Raw genomic sequence first — 16,184 nt, 5'->3', positions numbered from 1 at the left:
AGGACACGATTCCGCCCCTGCAGCGAGCAGGCAGCGCCGGGAAGAGCCGGAGCAGCTCTGTCTGGCAGGGGAGGTCACCGGGAGGCTTCCGAGCCGGGAGGGGATGTGTGAATCACGTTTGGATGGGATCGGCTCTGGCACGGAGCGGCGCCCGCCCCCTTCCCGCCTGCCTCCCCAGCCCCAGCCCCGCTCCCATCTGCGGGAAGCAGGGAAGGCGGTCTGGGCTGCACATGCATCAGTGATGCCGCTGAAATCAGACTCGGCTCACAATAGATCTTCCTCCTAATCAATATTTTACCGACTGTCTTCGGGCTGCAAAGCTGCGCCCACTGAAATGTCGGAACAAACGTCGTTGTTGGCCCCTAAATGGCCCAAAATGCCCCCAAAGCAGCCCCGGCCGGGGAGGGGCTGCCCTGGGAAGGAAGGTGGCCACCTGCGCACAAACACCTGCCCGCAGAGCCCCGGGGAAGGTGGCCTGGTGGCCTTTTGGCTCTGAGAAGGGAACTTTGCACCCAGCTGACTCACTCAGTGACCTGTGAGGTTGAGTAATGAAATGGAAAGATAGGATCTCTGGTGATATTTATGAGCAACATTCTTCTTTCCATATCTGTATTTCTTCCTGCCCAAAAGTAGAATTAGAATTAGATGGCTGAATGAGGCAAAACAAAGGACATTGACAGAGCCTGAGATAGGAGGATTTTTCATTAAAGAGAGTGACAGGTGGGAGAATGTGTCCAAACGTGTTTCTGGAAGATAATCCTGCGTTTTGGGTTCAGGGCATCACTCACTGTGCCTTACCTGACACGGTGCTCCCACTCCTGGGGTTCCCCGGGAACAAGGGGGAGATTTAATCTGTTATTCTGTGGGGCTGGCTGTGCATGGGAAGGGCACTCCTGGGGGCACCATGGCACCACCTCTGCCCTGGCACGGAGAGCAGGGAATGCTGAACAGGACCGGGAGAATCCCAGGTGAACCCAGGTGAGCCCAGCCCGCCCAGGTGAGCCCAGCTGAGCTCAGGAGCCCCCCAGAGAAGCAGGGCAGTGTCCCAGACAGCAGAGGGGACAGGCAGTGTGAAAAATGCCAATTTTGTGGCTGGCTTTTCGCAATTATTCAGATTAATACTCTATGTGTTATGTTAGAAAGTGATGCCGTGTTGATTTTCTTGAGTAGCATGTTAAATATAGTTTTAGGTTATAACTTAATGTTAAAATAGAAACTATGGATGTGAGATACCTTTTTAAAGAGAGGAATGAGGTACTCCCACCGAGATAGCAGCCACAGGACACCTCAATCTTTCAAAGAAAAAGAATTTATTGCTCCATTATCAGGAACTTCTTCCTGCCTCACTGAGCCCTGGAGAGGCCTCAGGATTCAGAGGAAGGAGCTGACAGTGCCCAGACAGAATCCTGTGTGTGAATGGAATTTGTGCATCATGGATGAGGTGCATGAATATGACACAGGCTGTTGCATTTAAGGGTTAATCCTCTGTTCACCTGGGTCATTTTTCGGGCTTATTTTGCCCAGAAATAGGTACCCAGACCGTCTGTAACTCTTTGGTTTTTTGTCTCCTATTGTCCTAATCCCAATTGTCCAAATTTTTATTACTCTAATTATATTACTATTTTTAGAAAAATTTTATTACTATTAAGCTTCTAAAATTCTTGAATCTTGGAGTCTTGTTGCTGTTATCGTTATGCAAAGAATTTCTTGGTTATCTTATCCATTCCTTGAGCTAGTTACAAAAAGTATCTTACATCACATAGTTTCTATTTTAATATTATGCTATAGCCTACAAACTATATTTACCACACTACTTAAAAGGATTAATACAGCACTGCTTTCCAACATAACCCATATAGTATTCATTTTAATATTTGGGAAGAGCCAATCCTATAACACTCATTTTTCACACCCAGAGACTGGGATTCGTTCAGGTGCACTGTTGGGGCTGTTTCTCCTGATCCCTCCGTGGCAGGGGGTTGGAAATAAAGATCTTTAAGGTCCCTTCCCACCCAAAGAATTCCATAATTCTCTGGTTTCCTGGGGCTGCTGTTGAGGAATTCATTAAAGGCTAGCAGAAGCACAGCCATAAGCATTTTCTGATAACGATCATGCAGCTATCATCAGCCATCAGCACAAAGCACCGTCAGGCAGTGAATCAGCTCCACAGGAAAGGCAAGGAGCAGAAGCAAACCTTGGCCCCCCCAGAAACATCCCCAGCCAATCTCCCTGTCTCTCGTAGAGAAAGGTCCTTGCGTTGGAAACACTCCATGAGTGTAAACACACGGAAAGTGTTTATGAAAATTAATGGTTCTGTAAATCAAATTACACACGTCTTCTTTCCTTTCTACTTTAAAATGATTTCCACACGTTCAAGTACTACAAATGTGAATGTGGTGGGGCTCGATTGCTGCCAGGAGCAAACACTGAGGAACTTCCTCAGCAGCAATATTTGATTTCCATTAACCTTCAGTTTAACAGCAAGGAGGATCTGTGCCTGAGATTCTTCACCTGCCTTTCCTGGTGTGTGGAGTGAACATGCAGCAGACACATCTGCTGGGGGCTGAGCCCAGTCCCACCACTCTCCTGGGTGGTTTTGCTCCAGAATAAACGAGCACACAATTCAAAGTGAACTCCAGGAAAGGCCAGGCTGGGCTGGCAGCTGTGCCTGGGTGTGCTTGGAGCAGCAGCACACACCGGCCTGAGGCTGCACTGCTCCCAGCCAGCAGCTCGCACCAGGGCTGGGTTTTCAGCTCAAATCTCATCTCAGCTCTGCAGGCACAGGGGGTTGCTCCAGGGACAAGGACAAGGACAGCCGTGCCACACAGGGACACCAGGAGGAATTTCCCCATGGAAGGGAGGTCAGGTCTTGGCAGGGGCTGCCACACAGGAACACCAGGAGGAATCTCCCCATGGAAGGGCGGTCAGGTCTTGGCAGGGGCTGCCACACAGGGACACCAGGAGGAATTTCCCCATGGAAGGGCGGTCAGGCCTCGGCAGGGGCTGCCACACAGGGACACCAGGAGGAATTTCCCCATGGAAGGGCGGTCAGGCCTTGGCAGGGGCTGCCCAGGGAGGGATGGAGCCCCCATCCTGGAGCGTCCAAGGAATTCCCAGAGCTCTGGGCTGGGGGATGCGGCACAGCTCCATGGGCTGGGAGGGCTTTTCCAACCCCAGGGGTTTTGGGATTCTGGGGTTCCCGCGCCGTCCCCATGGCAACGCGCCGTCACCGCGGCGAAACGCGCGGCGCGGCATGTCCCGCGCGGCGGCCCGTACCGCGGGGCATTGTGGGCCGGGCAAGATGGCCGCCCCCGTGCCGCGGTGCTGAGCCCAGCCGCGCTCGCCGGCGCCCCGGGACGTGCGTCCCGTCCGCCGCCGCCCGCCCCCGGAGCGCTGCTCGCCGAGCCGCCCTCGGCCCGACGGTGTGCCAGGGAGCCGCGATGGGCCGGGCGCGCTGCCCGCCGCAGGGAGCGCGGGGCCCGCGGGGGTAGAGGTGCGAGGGAGGCCCCGGGCCCGGTCCCCGCCGGTCCTTCGGTGCTGCCCGGGCCGCGCCACCGAGCCCGGCCGGGGTTGCTGCCTGCGCCAGGTGAAGGCGCTGCGTGCCCCAGGTCCGTCCTTGCTCGCGCACCGGGGAGTGCCGACCCCGCTGCCCTTGGCCCGTCGTGCCCCTCCGGCCGGAGGGACCCCCGGCCCCGCTGGGTGCCGGGCTGGACATCGCTGCCCACCTGGTGCCCGGCGCTCCCCCGCCCATGGAGTCCGAGATGCTGCAGTCGCCTCTCCTGGGGCTCGGGGAGGAGGATGAGTCCGACCTGACGGACTGGAACTTGCCCCTGGCCTTCATGAAGAAAAGGCACTGCGAGAAGATCGAAGGCTCCAAGTCTTTGGCTCAGAGCTGGAGGATGAAGGACCGGGTAATGCTCCAGGGCACGATGGGGTTTGCAGAGGAGCAGTCGGGGGACAGGTGGAAAAGGAGTCGGAGCTCAGAGGGTGCTGAGCTGTTGCCAGGTGAAATGCTGGCTGTGGATCCCGTGGTTTGTGTCCCGGTGGTGGGGTTAGGGCAGCAAAGCTGCAGCTGCCTCAGAGGCACTGGTGTGATGCTCATGGCACCGGGCTGTTGGAGCAGCTCCATCACTTAGGCTCTTTGAATGCAGCTTGGTGTGTTCTGGGCAAGGCAGTGGAGTGCCCGAGGTCAGGAGGAGCAGCAGGTGCAGGAATTGGGTGCAGCTGCACTGGAGCTGGGTGGGTTTGCTGTGCCAGCAGTGCTATGTGCAGGGTACAGCGGGGCTGTCCTGTGCACAGACAGGCTGTGGGGCTTTGGAGGCAGGACGTGGTTTTCAGATGGAGCTCTGGGTGTGTTGCAGGAGCTCCTGGGGTGTTTGGGGACCTGTTGTGTGTCACTGACAGCGCTGGGAGTGACAGACATGTCCCAGCTGGGAGTCTGGGATCCTCTGCTGCCTCTGTGGGACACCTTCAATGGCTCAGTAAAGAGCAAAGCAAGCACCTAAGAAATGTCCTGGACATCATCTGCACTCGTTCTACTCTTGGAACCTGCTTAGGGTCCCAGCCTGCTGGCTCTCCCAGTTCTTGTACCCTCAGCTTTGTGTTTGTAGGTATTTATGGGTTTTTCTGGTGACCAGATTTCTGTTATGTTTATGATCCTCTTGCAAAGGATGGAATAATTCACCGAAACTGCAAGCTGTAATTTCTTTGCCCAGGCTGTCCCAGAGTCTCAGTGTTCCCAGAGTGGAGATTGCATTGCTCAGAAGTTCTGAACCATGATCTGAAGGTGGGACTTGGCAGCTCATTGCTGGCTTGAACTGAGGCTTTGGGTGTGATTTGAAGGCAGCACAGACACCACGCTGGGTGCTCTGCTCCAAAGGGTTCTGGCACACAGGAGACTCTCTCCAGTAGACTGTGGAGGTGTGATGAGCTTGCTGGTCTATTTTAGGTGCCTTCCTGGGAGGCTTCCTGTTCCTCCATCCCTGATCTGCAGAGTTGCCTGTTTCTAATTCAGGAATGACTTTGCCCTGCTTGTGCTGATCAATAGGTTGTGCAGCAGCAGCAGCACAGATCAGGGGGTGCTCAGGGGTTCTCTGTGGCTGGTGTGAAACATTTCATGTGCTTGCTACCATCAGTGGCCACGCCAGCCCAGCTCCTGCTGCCTGACTCCGTGGAGCTGCAGTTCCCTCTCCTGGGACTCTCTGTGCCATGAAGGTCGTGGCTGTCCCTGCTGCTGCTCTCTGGGGACCAGCTCAGTGGGGCTGGGCCCTGGGTCACTCTCCAAGAAGCTGAATCTGACTCTTGTGAAAGAAGAAAATAGAAGCAAATCTCAAATTTTCGGTTTAGTCCTCTTTTCTCTGTCAGCTGGAGATAACTTCAAACACCAGTACACCAAATGACTTCACTCCAGGGCCAGTGGTGCAGCTCAGGCATGGTTTGTGTCTGGGTCAGGGATCATTTGGACAAACTTGCTGTTGTGTTTAATTACGTTTTGTTTAAGAGCAGGTGCATAGGAAGATACCAAAAGCACGTAAAGACACCTGAGAGAGGAAGAACAGCTGATTTGAGACTGCTCAACTTCATTACTTTTAGATCTCAGCAGCTGTTTGTCATGGCTTGTATTTTATTCCCCTTTTCAGCTGTTGCTGGCTGTCTCCTGAGTGCTTCGTGTGAGGTAACAAGGGCAGAGCCTCAGCTGGGGAGGGAAGGGGATGAGGATGGGGTTTGGAATGCTGCAGGGGTGATGTCTGGTAAATATTTCCACCCAGTGAGCTCGAGTTTGGCTAACCCTGCAGAACAGTTGACAGAATCTGATCAGGTTTGACCTCGTGTCTGTGAGCAGGAGGTGGAGGGAGGGCAGCTCACTCAAGCTGCTGTTTTCCCATGGCCCAGCTGGGTGGGACAGGTTTGTCCAGGGAATGGAGCACCTGCAGGAAACCCCAGGAGCTTGGGGTTTGTGGGGTTTTCCTGTGAGCAGTGGTGCTGTGAGGGAAGCCTGTGCCATCAGGATGAAACTGATGGGCTGCTGATTTCCCCCTTTTTGTTCTGCTATGTTTTGCTGGCTGGCAGTATAAATTAATTACTTCCAGTTTTAGCTGTCTTCAGGAAGTTTCTTCTTTTCCTCTTTCCTCGCCTTCCAGCACTGTCCCCAGTGGCCTGGAGCCTTGTCAGTCCCACAGCCCCTGGTGTCCCTCTGTCCTTCCAGCCCAGCCCGTGGCTCAGCTCCTTCCTTCCCTGCAGGCCCAGGGGGAGCCTCTGTCCCCATCCCCAATTCCTGCAGCTCCTTTTGTCTCTTGGCTCCCTTTCCCACAAGGCAGGGCTGATGGACCCAAGGTGTGCTCCTCTCTCTGGACGGCTGCTGCTGCTGCAGGAGGTTCCCTGAGGGCTGCAGGGGATGTGCCTCTGGCTGTGAGCTGAGTGTGGGGAGCGTTCCTGAACCTTCAGTCTGATCAGTGAACTCCTCACAGCCCACGCTGGGACCATTCCCTGCCATTAAACACCCCAGCCTGAAGAGGTGCTCAGAGGTGAGCCCAGACAAGGTTCTGCAGTCCCATTTTCCCCTGTGAATTCCCATTTTCCCCTGTGAATCATGGAAGCCCCAAGCAGTGGCAGATTTTGCCTTATTCATGGAGGAGTCATGGGGAGTGAGCCGAGCTCTACTACAGTTAGAGGAAGTGATTCACAGATATGGGAGTGGAATGACTCCTCTTTTCATCTTGCTTTGTTGCTCTAAAAACCCCAGAGTTTATGTGAAGTTGAAGGTTCTTTAGAAGGCAGAGCTCTGATAAGGGGAGAATCAAATCAGCAGAGTAAGGAGTGGTAAATGTAGAGAAAATAAGTGAGAATTCACTGGTGTCCCCCGCCCCTTCCTCCATGAGGGCTGCTCTGAAAACATTTAATCCTTCCTCTCCCCCTTCCACGGACTGCATATGCCATCAAAGTGACACTGCTTTGATCTATTATTTATTTAAAGAATATTTTTAACACAAGAGGGTTGGAATTATGCTTTGTGTATTGAATTAAATCTCCCGGCCTCTGTAGCAACCAAAGCATATAACTTGATTTAAAGAAAAAGACTCCAAGTACACCAGGTTTTACTGACAAGTTGCTATTAAATTGAGAATATTTAAATTAAGGTTTGCTGTATTTATATTGATTTCTAAGATAAGCAGAGAGCAACAAAGCTGATTGTAATAGTTTCACCTCAACATTTTTTTTTCCTGCTGCCTCATAACTTGCTGAGTGAGAATTAAATCCTGTTTTTATGAGAAGAGGAATCCACAATTAGGTTTCTCTGGAAATGCAGATTTAAGCAGGACTGCATACAAATGTGCTTGATTCAGATGAGCAGAGTTTACCTGCCTGCACAGGACAGCAGGGAGGTGCCAGCCCCAGGGCTGGTGGCTTTCTGGGGAGCCGGGCTGTGCTTGGCCTCAGAGCTGCTGTTCCTGGCTCAGTGCTGAGCTGACCTTCTCCCCTGGCCTGGCCAGAGGGGTCACTGATCCCTCTGGGGCTGGGGCTTTGCTGGCACTGCCAGATCTGATAAACCCCTTGGTCCATGTGCTGTTTGTCTTCTTCCTCTGTTCCTCTCTGGCCTCTCTCAGTGGGTTAGCTGATGAGTTGCTCAAGGCCAGGGCTGTGTTAGTGGCATCCTTCAGTGCCAGGCCCTGGTGAGAGGGGTGGCAGGCTCGGGGCTGAGGGCTCCTTCTGCTCTCCTTGTGCCACGGGCTCTGCCAGCAGCACCCTCACCAGTGGTTTTATCTCTGTTTGCATTTATTGACCCATCCTTGCTGAACTGGGACAGGGTGACCTCCAGCTCTTGTTGGGCAGGGATGGAGCGGAGGGTAATTAGTGCAATTAGTGCAGTGCTGTGCAGAGGGCAGAGCAGGGGCAGTGCCCAGGGGAGGAGCTGTGGGAGCAGCCAGGGGTGGGTCATGCCCCTGCTCTGCAGGCGTGGATGGAGCCCTGTGCTGGTGTTCTGGGATTCCTGCAGCCTGGCAGAGCCTGCAGCAGGAGCTCAGGCTGCAGCCAGCTCTGTGCCCTCCTGCTTGTGGCACAGCCAGCTCTGTGCCCTCCTGCCCGTGGCACAGCCAGCTCTGTGCCCTCCTGCCCGTGGCACAGCCAGCTCTGTGCCCTGTCCTGTCCATGCACAGCCAGCTCTGTGCCCTCCTGCTTGTGGCACAGCCAGCTTTGTGCCCTCCTGCCCGTGGCACAGCCAGCTCTGTGCCCTCCTGCCTGTGGCACAGCCAGCTCTTTGCCCTCCTGCCCGTGGCACAGCCAGCTCTGTGCCCTCCTGGCTGTGGCACAGCCAGCTCTGTGCCCTCCTGCCTGTGGCACAGCCAGCTCTGTGCCCTCCTGCCTGTGGCACAGCCAGCTCTGTGCCCTGTCCTGTCCATGCACAGCCAGCTCTGTGCCCTCCTGCTTGTGGCACAGCCAGCTCTGTGCCCTCCTGCCCGTGGCACAGCCAGCTCTGTGCCCTCCTGCCTGTGGCACAGCCAGCTCTTTGCCCTCCTGCCCGTGGCACAACCAGCTTTGTCCCCTCCTGCCTGTGGCACAACCAGCTTTGTCCCCTCCTGCCTGTGGCACAGCCAGCTCTGTGCCCTCCTGTCTGTGGCACAGTCAGGTTTGTGCCCTGTCCTGTCCATGCACAGCCAGCCTTGTGCCCTCCTGCCCGTGGCACAGCCAGCTCTGTGCCCTCCTGCCCGTGGCACAGCCAGCTCTGTGCCCTCCTGCCTGTGGCACAGCCAGCTCTGTGCCCTGTCCTGTCCATGCACAGCCAGCTCTGTGCCCTCCTGCCTGTGGCACAGCCAGCTCTGTGCCCTCCTGCCCGTGGCACAGCCAGCTCTGTGCCCTCCTTCCCGTGGCACAGGCGCAGGAAGGAGCTGGAATGGGAGCTCAGAGGGATGGAGGGGCTGAGCCTGGCCAGGCAGGGAGTGTTCTGTGCCGTGTGCCTTCAGCCCTGACCCTGCAGGGGAACCCCTGGGCTGCTCCTGGTGCTTCTCCTGCTCTCCTGGCAGCTGGGGAGGGCTCTGGTGCAGGAAGGCATTGGCATGTGGAGCTCTTGGCTGTGGCTCAGGGATTGCTCCTGATCAAAGCTCCAGTGCATCCCGAGGCAGTGACTCTGGGAGATCTGAGGGGCTGTCCAGGAATGGTTGGAAGGAAGATTTCAGGGAAGATCTGGAGCAGCATCAGTCATGCCTGGGAAGACAGGCACCTCCTGAAGGCAGTGCTAGACAGGAGTGGGAACGCCATGGAGCCAGGAGGAGAAGCCTGCAGGAATGCAAAGCAGAGATGAGGAGGAAACCCTGTCACAGATAAATGGGGAGTGACACCTGGGACACGCCTCTTGTCGGTTCTTTGCAGGTTCTATAGAGAAAGCAAAGATCATAGGAGCAAAATGTTTGCTTTGTATTATGTTCATTATTTTTAAGAAGTGATTGATTGGGAAGGAAAGCCCACTCTGGCTCTAAGCATGCCAGAGTGGTTGGAAAGCAGCGTTTGGCTGCTGAGCTGTGACAGCCAGGACCAGCCTGCTCCAGTCTGCAGTTTTAACCTGGACCACAGTGGGTAACACCTTGGAGCTCTGAGGGCCCTGGGCCACAGCATGCCCCTGGATGTCACTGCTGTCACACAGAGGAGCAGCACTGGGAACTGCCTCTGGATACCTGGGCAGAGAGTGACAGCAGGAACTCAGCCCCGAGCTTGGGAGGTGCTCCAGGGCACTCTGAGGGCAGCAGCTCAGAGTGGCGTTTGTTCCTCTGTGAGGAGCTGGGGCTGTGGGCAGGAGCTGCCCTCGCTGGGCACAATAAGCCCTGAAGAGAATTCAGAGTGGTAGTGAAATTCTGAGGTGAGAGAAGGAAACCAAGCCCTCAGGAGGAGTTGATCGAGGAATCTGGAGCAGGCTGGCACACCAGGAACCCACTCTGGGCTGCAGATGGCTGGAGACAACCTGCAGAGCTGTTGAATTATTAATGCTAACTTGAAGGAGTTCTTTGCATTCTGCTGCTTCTCTTGCTGTGGAGAAGAACACGGAGATTTTTTCCATAACAATTTATTTATCCTAAACTTTACATTAAAAAAAAATTTCCTTGAAACTGAAAGCTCTTCTTTTAAGATGCTTTACCTTGGAAGTGGGGCAGGAGCTGAAGGGGCAGCAGAGAGCTCTGTTCTCCTGGCTGGGGGAAAGTCATGTCCAGGTGGGATATGGAGGGAAGCATTCCTTCAGGAGCCTGGCACTGGTTCTGTGCAGCTGTGATGGAGTGCAAGGTCAAGGCTTGGTTTGCCTGTTCAGTACCCTCAGCTTTGCTGATCTCAGACTGATTGCAGGCTGATTTCCACTGTTCCTCAGTGGAAGGTGGTGCCAGAGCCCCAGGGATGATGCAGGACAGATGTCACCACTTGTCACCTCTCAGCTGGGAGCCCAAAAAAAGGGAAGGTTGGCAAAGAGCGAGCAGGATCCTCTGCTGTGGCAGAGTGAACCGAGCTCAGGGGAGAACAATGTTTCCTCCAGTTACATGTTGCTGTTCCTGCTCTCTCTGGAGACCTCCTTGATGGAACATTTCGTGGCAGGTCTCCAAAGGAGCCCACAGTCAGGAGTTACCTGAGGAACACCTCGCTGGTGGGGAAGAGATTTGTGTTAAATCTGCAAACGTGTGTAGAGAAAAATGTGACAAAAAGGCTTCAAGGAGAGAATGAATTTCCTGCACAAGCAGGAAACTGAGCCTCCTGGCCAGGGAGGGTTTTCAAATGAGACTCACACGAGGATTTGGAATTTGGAAATTTGTCCCAGGATCTGTGTTTAATGCTGATAAGTTCATCCTCACCTCTGTAAAATAATGTAGCTGCATATATTTCATGTTTAATGCTGACTTAATCTTGTGTTTGTATTAACTCCCAGAAGCAATTTGAACTCACTGGCATAAACCCAGGCAGGTTTCTAACACTTGAGTGTTCATCTGGGTAATGTTTAAGCAGAAAGTTTTCAGCTTGCAAATTGCAGTGTGAAAATCAAATATTAATGGGGTCTAAAACGTCCAGTCTGAGATGTCCCACAAAAAGCAGAATTTCTCATAAATGCACTGACTCGTTCTTGGTATTACTTGAACTGGAATTTAAAGCAGAATTCTGTGGCTCTGAGTTCCAAACCTGGTCTCACCCAGGCTGAAATAAGTGGGTGTCTTGGTTTCAGCCTGGCCTGCAGTCACTCCCAGGGATGCTCCAGTGGGATCAGGTGGGCTCCCTGGGATGATAAAACTTCACGTTTTCAATCAAACCCAGAAGAACAGAATGGTTTTTATCCTAGCTGAAAATACCTGCACATATTGCACTGTACTCACCTGCAGATCTGTTTGGCCTCTAAATGAAATAAGAGGTGAATTAGGAATATTTTAGAAGGTCTTTAGCATAAGATGTAAATTTTAGTGTCAAATGCTTTGATAAGCAGCTCCTCCCTGAGCAGACACAGACCTCCCTCTGCTCCCCAAGTCCCATTTCTGATGGCTTTGGGATGAATTCTCTGCCATCACTTCTCAGGAAGAGCATTTTGCCCGAGTGGATTTGGCCATTTAAGGATTGCAGGTTCTGACCCAGCCTTATTCAATCACTGAAAATCGGATGCAGTACAAGCTGGGGAGTTGTAGCCCATTTTTTAACATACAAATGACACTCCAAAGTGCAGAACCCACTGTAAGAGCTGCTGTGGTTTGATCTTGAGCCTCTGCTGACAAAGCAGTTTGGATATTGGTTTTCTTACAAACTTGCCAAATGTTCTCCTGCTTCATTTTTTAATTCTAACAAAAATCCATGGAAATGTATCCTGATGGATATACTCCTGAAACGGGGAAAAGAAAATTTCCACTGTCTTAATGACAGATGAGAATGTCCTCGTGCTGCTTGTATTAGGAACCTTTAAATATGCACTGAAGTTTCTGGTGTGTTCCAAAAGAGTTTAGAAATGGGAAAAGCATTATTGGGGTTTTTTTTGATCAGTCACCTGCATTGTCCCCCCAAACCCCTGCTGAGCCTGGGCTGAGCCCAGCGTGGGCAGCAGGGCCAGGGATTGTCCCCTCTGCTCCTCAGGTGAGACCCCACCTGCAGAGCTCCCCCAGCTCAGGCAGGAGCTGGTGCTGCTGGAGAGCCCAGGGAGGCTCCAGGATGATGCCAGGGATGGAGCAGCTCTGCTGGGAGGAGAGGCTGGCACAGCTGGCATTGCCCACCTGGGCAGGAGAAGCTTTGGGGTGAGCTCAGTGTGGCCTCAGAGAGGCTGGCACAGCTGGCATTGCCCACCTGGGCAGGAGAAGCTTTGGGGTGAGCTCAGGGTGGCCTTGCAGGGCCTGAAGGAGCTGACAAGAAATTTGGAGAGAGTCAATTTCCAAGGGATGGAGTGAAAGGACAGAGGGAATGGCTTCCACTGCCAGAGGGCAGGGCTGGATGGGATACTGAGAGAAAAATGCTCCCTGTGAGCAGTGGTGAGAGGGGTCAGGATGAGCTGTGGCTCTCAGGGTGTGCTCCTGCTAGCAGAGCAAACGGTGTGGAGTGTAAGGCTTTCCATCCTTCAGGGGAGGTGGCAGAGGGGAAATCACCCCATTTGTCTCTGGGATCAGTCCCTGTTCCTCTCATGGCTTTGCTGTCAGTTTTCCAGGAGAAACACTTATTTAAAAGTCTGAACCTGGGAATGGAAAATAAATACCAGCCTGTTCAGCACAAGCCACCAATCAGACGTTACCAGCAAAATACTGAAAAATAAGTCAGTATTAGACTGCAAATGTGAAACAATAAATAAATGAGATGGAGAAGATTGCTTGGCAGGATACTTTCTCTTGCAGGAATGATTTATGTGTTTCCAGGTCTAATCAGTCATTTTGTGTGTAGCTTGCTGTGTTTCCCTGGGGTGTTTGGTGTGTGTGTGGCAGCGTGGGATGGATTGTGGCAGTGTTCATGCCCTCCCACCCCGCAGCCCCTGGCTTCCCTGGGGAGCTGGCAGTGCCTGGGCTGTCTGGGGAGTGTCCCCGAGGGCAGGGCAGGGCTTGTGCAGTGCCCAGGGGGTTTTGAGTGGTGGTTTTGGCCGTCCCATGGCACTCGGAGGTGCTCGGGGCAGTGAAGGGTCTGCAGGACTGGGCTGCACCTTGCAGCTGCCCCTGGTTCTGCTTTTTCTGGGATGTCCCTAACGGTGACAAAGTGCTCTAAGGCAGGTGTCCTGAGTGCTGAGCTGCAGCTCTGGGCTTCCACCCCACCCATGGGCAAATCCTGATCGGGGAATTCCTGCCCAGGCTCCTGTTTCCATCTCTGTGCTGCAGAGTGCTGCTGAGTCCTGGGTGATTCCTGGCACGAGGAGCTCCTACAGGATTGCAGGGTTTGTTAGCCAGAACAGGGCTTGGGATGAAGCCATAAACCACAGCTCTTGCTGATTTTTTATTCCATGCTCCCATCACGGCCATGGGAGTGAGGAAACGCTGCAGGATTTCTGTCCTGGTGTAGAGCCTGTGAATGGTGTCTGGCTGCTCCAGTTTCTGGATAAGTTACACATTTATGTGGCTCTAGGGTTTTCTCTAAGCGTGAAATTTGGGATTTTTTTTCCCCTACTGTTGTGGATTGCACGGAGCACCCCGGGGAGGTGGGGATGTGGGTGGCCTTGCTGCAGGCAAGCCCTGAATGTCTGGAATCACTGAGAGCCTCATCACTGCTGCTGTTTTCCTCCTCTGGTTTAGGTGTTGGCATGAGGGAGTCTAGGAAAAAGCCCATAAAGATGTGGAGTGATAATTTTCAGGCAGTATTTTTAGCTGGCCAAAGTGTCTTGTCATTGGTTTAATGCAGGTTTTGGGTCCCAGGTGGGGCTGGGTGGGTTTGGGTTGGGGACATTTGGGGTGCCTGGGTGGGATAAGCCCATGTGGAGCAGCAGCTGGAGCCAGGTCCTCCTTACAGGGCTCTCCCAGAAAACCCAACACATGAAGAAAACAAACAAAAAAATGCACTGAATATCTTTGTTTTGGTGTGTGTATGTTTGTTTAATTTTTTTCATGTTTTTTTTGTCACTTGGGGTTTTTTCCATTGTAATTCTTTTAGTTTCAATATTAGAGATCACACACTGCATTATAATATTGGTCAGGGGCCCTGAATAGCATTGCCTCATGTTTTAATAATGTGTTTCAGTTGGACAATGGCTAATTTAAGATGAGTAGCAGAAGTTCACTGGTTTCCATTTCCATGCTCAGAAAGAGAAGAATGGGCTCTGGAAATAATAACAAAAATAGTAACATGGAGTCTAAGTACTGTTCTAATAAAAAATATGAAAAATTTCATCCGTCAGGCCTTGCTTAAAATAGTCCACATGCAAGAGCAGGTGGGAGAGGTTGGTTAAAGCCCTGCAGAAGTTCTGGGAGGGTGAAGTTTGGAGCCCAGGGCGTTGCTGCTGCTGCTCTAAGGCTGTGCTGTTGTCTTTGCAGATGAAGACTGTAAGTGTTGCCTTAGTTTTGTGCCTCAACGTCGGCGTGGACCCCCCAGATGTGGTGAAAACAACTCCCTGTGCCCGCCTGGAGTGCTGGATTGGTGAGTCCCCAGAGCCCCAGGCTCCCCTGGTCTCACAGACACAGAATTCATCCCAAAATTGTGCATTCCCAGGGCTTGAAACTGGGCTGAGCGGAGGGAAATGTGGGATCTGATTTTTCTCTGGGTTAATGAGGAGTCCAGCTCCAGCTGCTGCCGTGGGTCATCTCTCCTGCTGTGTTCTGAAATGAGATGCCATGGAGAAAAACAGCTGTTAATGAGTGCTTTGCTTTCTTGTAATTGTTTTAGATTTAGAAATACCTGAAGGAAATCTCTGAGCAGAGGCACCTTCAGAGTGCTGGGATCTGCAGAGCTTTCCATGCCCCTTCCCTGCCTCACCCAGCAGAGCAGTGAGCTTTGTGAAACACCGTGCTGTGTTTTGAGGTGGCTGCTGTGGGCCTGTTTTAATTGGAATCATTCAGAAGACCTGGAATTGTTCCCAAGGATGTCTTGCCAGCAGTTCCAACACCTGGGTTTGCTACTTTCATGTAGCATTGCACTACATTCCAGTTTTTTGTGAAGAAAATAAAAGTTCCCTTGGTTTTGGAGAAAAAAGTCCAATTATCAAGATGAGACAATTCTGAAGTAATATTAGAAGGAAATATCTTGTGTTCAGAAGCTTTCTCAGGTTTGGGTTTTCTCTAGGAGTTGAGAATGCTCAGCCTCCAGCCTCCCTGTAATCCTCAGCTCAGGGCTCTGACAGCCCCAGGAGCAGAGTGATCACTGCACAAACAGAATCTCTTTTAAAACTTCCAGCAGCTTTTCTAAACTTGCCTTGCCTGCCTTGTGAATCACAGCACCTCAGGTTTCTAACCTGGAAATGCTGCTGGAAGCCCTGAGCAGGCACAAGCAGGTGCCTGGGAGCAGAGCACAGCCCTGGTGTCTCATTGACACACGAGCAGAGGAGCACTGCAGAGGCATTTAAATAAAGTCATTAGTGCCTATCATTAGCAAAGAGAATTTTGAATGCAGTTTTGTAATTAAATTTTCAGTTTGTTTATGTACACAAGTGCTCCTTCCACTTCCAGCCAACTTGAAATTCCAGAGAAAGGTAATTGGGGAAATATCTGATGGTTTTGGGCCATCAGTCTGAGGAGCAGGGAGTGGGGGGTGCAGAAATGCCTCTGCCACGTGTGCAGGGGCTGGCAGCTCTCTGGGGGGCAACTGCTGCTGTTCACACCTGAGCTGGGGTCACAGCTGGTCACCCCTGGTGACAAATGGCCTCTGAGCAGAGCCACGTGCAGCTCCTGCTGCACCTGCCACGTGCAGCTTTTATTCAGTAAAGAAAAATAACTCAGCATCCTGCTCTCATCCTGCCTTATTACATTTAGTTTCTAACAAAAGCATATTTGCAAAAACTGGGAAAAAAACCCCTTCACTGATCTGGTTTAGTGCTTTTAAAGTAATTGGTATTAAATAGGAAAATATTAGCTTGTAGTTTTTTTTTTTTTTAAAGAAAACTTGTTAATTGTTTAATTACGTGTCCACGGTGTTTGAATAAAGCACATGGCCTGGAATTGTATTGCTGTGTATGGATTGTGGTAATTATCTAGCAATAAAATTAACTTTTTAAATATTACAAATGGCACACAATCTCTGCAGCAGGAAGCAGAGGAAGTAAATGAAGCAGGATTTTGCATTCA

The 16,184-nt window shown here is 52.2% G+C and overlaps 1 protein-coding gene across 1 annotated transcript in view; it reads left to right on the top strand.

The window, feature by feature from the left end:
- Positions 1-3,355: 3,355 nt before the first annotated feature.
- Positions 3,356-16,184, top strand: part of LOC132336846 (regulatory-associated protein of mTOR) — a 99,721-nt gene continuing 86,892 nt past the window's right edge. Inside the window, exons 1-2 of the mRNA XM_059864741.1 lie at positions 3,356-3,911; positions 14,442-14,544. Coding sequence (XP_059720724.1) covers positions 3,750-3,911; positions 14,442-14,544 — 265 coding nt within the window. The 5' untranslated portion in view covers positions 3,356-3,749. The remainder of the gene's footprint in view (positions 3,912-14,441; positions 14,545-16,184) is intronic.

Source organism: Haemorhous mexicanus, chromosome 20 (assembly GCF_027477595.1).
Source record: "Haemorhous mexicanus isolate bHaeMex1 chromosome 20, bHaeMex1.pri, whole genome shotgun sequence".
Classification (NCBI taxonomy): Eukaryota; Metazoa; Chordata; class Aves; order Passeriformes; family Fringillidae; genus Haemorhous; species Haemorhous mexicanus.
This window is presented reverse-complemented; position numbering and strand designations above follow the sequence as displayed.